At 35.6% G+C, this 3,472-nt stretch overlaps 1 protein-coding gene across 1 annotated transcript; it reads left to right on the forward strand.

The window, feature by feature from the left end:
• The first annotated feature begins 296 nt into the window (after nucleotides 1-296).
• LOC7496693 (uncharacterized) lies at nucleotides 297-1,909 on the forward strand. The gene is made up of 5 exons (XM_024609781.2): nucleotides 297-653; nucleotides 774-880; nucleotides 971-1,115; nucleotides 1,234-1,428; nucleotides 1,535-1,909. Exons 1-5 carry the CDS (start codon nucleotides 480-482, stop codon nucleotides 1,766-1,768), a joined length of 855 nt encoding a protein of 284 aa, XP_024465549.1. The 5' UTR covers nucleotides 297-479; the 3' UTR covers nucleotides 1,769-1,909.
• The last annotated feature ends 1,563 nt before the right edge of the window (nucleotides 1,910-3,472 follow it).

The raw sequence follows: 3,472 nt of genomic DNA on the forward strand, positions 1-3,472 counted from the left end.
TATTATCAATTTATTTAATTAGATACTTCAATGGTTTTATATAAAAACACATAAAAATTTACAACTCGTAACTAGTTCATGATTTAAGGGGTGTTTGAGAGTGTGATATAAATTTCTTTTTACTTAGAATTATATTAAAATTATTTTTATTTTATTTTTTAAAAATTATTTTTAATATTAATACTTTAAAAAAATTTAAAAACCAAAATTAATTTTTTTTAAAATTCAAATTTTATCTAAACCGGCAGCTGGTATAAACATCACAGTACGAAGTACAAAATGGAGTAGAAAAGGAAGTTAAAAAAAGGGGTTCTTTGTTTCTATAATTGTCTCATCACTCTCTCAGTCATACACCCATCCTCACATTTTGCATACCCAAAGCCAAGCCAAGCAAGAGAAGAAAGCATCAATAACATTGCATAACCCTCTTCTTGATTTCAAAAATCAATCTTTCCTTCACAGTACTTTGGTCAAAAGAAATGGCACTGAAACCTATTGACAACGCTCTTCCACTTCCACATGAAACTGCCAAATTTGGAGTAAATGAAGAAAGCAAGATTGCATCATTGCCTCCTCCTCCTGCAGATCCGATCATTGATTATATCTCTTCTGAGAATCTTGAACCCATTTCAGATCCTGAATCCGAGATCCAGGCAAGTCATTCTTTTTTGGATCTTTCTTTATTTTTAGACCCATACCCAGATGCCATTTCATTTTAGATTTTGATGGGTCTTTTTTTGTGTGGATATTAATTTTGGGTTCTTTTTTTTCAGGGTTTAGTAGAAGAGTTAGATTCAAAGGACTGGACAAGGGTTTGCGAGTCGTTGAATAATGTTAGGAGATTTGCACTCTATCACTCGTTGCTCTTGCTGCCAATCTTGTAAGGGTTTTTTTTTCCAGATTTGAGATGATCAGTAGTGTTTCTTGAAGTGTTTTGATGATGGGGTTTTGGGTAAATATGTTGTTATAGGGAAAAGGTGATGTTAATGGTGGTGAAAGCTATGAAGAATCCAAGAAGTGCTTTGTGCAAGACATCTATCATGGCTTCATCTGATATTTTCAAGGTCTTTGGTGACCAGTCACTTGACTCTGCTAATAACGCATTTGATAACTTGGTGAGGACTGGTGACTTGTTTTTTTCAATTCCTAATTTGTTGCGGCTTGCATTTTGATTTGTTATGTTTCTTGTTTGAATCGTGGTTAATGCTTTTGGATTGTAATGTGGTTGCACAGCTGTTGCAACTACTACTGAAAGCTTCCCAAGACAAAAGGTTCGTGTGTGAAGAAGCAGATAAAGCATTAAATGCAATGGTGAAGTCCATGACCCCTCTGCCTTTGCTCAATAAGCTCCGGCCTTATGTTAGACATATCAACCCTAGAATCAGGGCCAAAGCTGCCATAACTATCTCTAACTCTGTCTCCAAGATGGTAAAATTATATAAAGCTATATATTTTGTATTCATGTTGCCCAGTTTAGCTTGTGAAGGGGAGAATGATAATTAACTGGTGAGAGTTTATGTGGTGTTGATTTCAGGGCCTAGAAGCAATGAACGAATTTGGGTTGGTTTCGCTGGTTCAAATGGCTGCAGATTTGTTGAATGATAGATTGCCTGAGGCAAGAGAAGCGGCAAGGAACATCGTGACTTGTATATATGAAGCATATACCAGAAATGAGGAGCAGAAGCAGGAATCATGGCAAAACTTTTGCCAATCCAGTTTACCACCTATTCATGCTCAGTCTATGGTCAAAATTACTAGTTCTCAATAATTTTCCGTGTTGTGATAATGTTTACTCTATCAGCAGAGGCAACAGAACCACGCGAAGAAGTTAATACCTTGAGTTTTTGTGTAAATTCTATTTTTACATGATTTAGTAACAGGTGTTCTGGTGATGTGGTTGGTGTTTCAACTTTCAAGTTCTTTTTCTGAGTTCTGCATTTGCTTGTTGAAAAAATAGAGGATGTTGGTATACAGTACTATTGGGTTTCATTGCTAATCGTACAGATTCATTTGATTAAAAGATGGCAAAGCATGAGATGCATTAGCATTCGTTCTTGTGATGTTGTCCAACTTTACATACCAAGAAATGGCTTTGATTAACATGATAGGATCCAGTTTCCCAGCTTTTCTTGGAATTATTGGATCTAGGTTTCTCCTGTTTGCTTTTAGTAGCTGCTAAAGGCAGCATTGTTATGGATCCTTGGGTTTTCAATCTTTTCACTGCCGCAGCATGTCATTGGCTCATTGAGCTACTGTCCTTTTCTATTGAATCAAATTACAAGGTTAACTGTTGTCCAATGTATCTTTCAGGCTTCAGCCATCAGCATAACCTTGATGTGCCACACCTGGTGCAAAAATTGTCGCCTAGCAAATTGTTTGCATGGACAGGGAAAAAAAAACAAGAATCAAAGTGAATGCTTATCGAGCAAGCAGTACAGGAGTACTGAATCCTTCAAATGAGAAGAAAAATAATCGTTTACACCGATTTAGTTCCTACTTGAATCAAGTCTTTCCCTGCACAAAATTGAGTGGTTGTATCTTTTAAACTTCCATTAGCAGACAAAACTGTCACTCGCACACCATAGAAAAAGCATCATCTTTTTTGGCTCAGATTATGAGAACAGCTGATGGTGAGGAACAGCAAGCCATGCTGGGAATTTCTGGTTTGAATGGCCAGTGTAATTTCCTGGTAACAGTGGATTCATATATTTAGAAGACCAGTGGCATGCAAGGTCCTTCAACTCCACCCAGTAACTTCACATAAGCATGCAAATTCCTTAACTCCACCGGTAACTTCTCATTATCATGCAGAGTCACCAACTCCGAAAGGGAACTTCTAATAAGAATAAGCCTGCAGATTGAAAGTGGCTTCCATTGTTAGGTAAACTCATAAAAGAAACCACGTTTGGTTCGTATGTCTTCTCTGCTAGCTGATTTATTTAGGCGCTTTAATTTTGTTCAAGCAAAGAGTACAAAGCCATCTCCGCCTCAGAAAATGGTTGTCCAACATAGAGCTTAAGCTGCTCCTTTCTTCACAACAACAACCTTCTTAAATTCGATTTCACTGCCTCATGAAGTTCCTGCAAAGAATCAAATTTCCTTCCATATTAGAGCATTGATTAAGAGGCATCTGGATCAATATAAAATATACAAAAAATAATCTACTTATCTTTTGTACATGTTTTGTTTTCAATATAATTATTTATACAAGTTCTAACACGTATAAGCTATAAAATTTAAATATGAATAATTTTTTATAACTTTCACGTGATTTTTAACAAATTATTGTCCTGCCTCTATTATTCAAGATTCTTTATCCTTACATTTTTGTCTTTATTATTCAAGATTTTTTGTCCATATATTTTTAGAATTTTTGCTTGTATGGCCGATTGCACTCTAAAACTTATCACATGCATCATTTTCATTGGCAGTTTTTATCAAATAGACATTCATTTGTATTTGACCATCCTTT

The sequence above is a fragment of the Populus trichocarpa genome, chromosome 10, assembly GCF_000002775.5.
Source record: "Populus trichocarpa isolate Nisqually-1 chromosome 10, P.trichocarpa_v4.1, whole genome shotgun sequence".
Taxonomy (NCBI): domain Eukaryota; kingdom Viridiplantae; phylum Streptophyta; class Magnoliopsida; order Malpighiales; family Salicaceae; genus Populus; species Populus trichocarpa.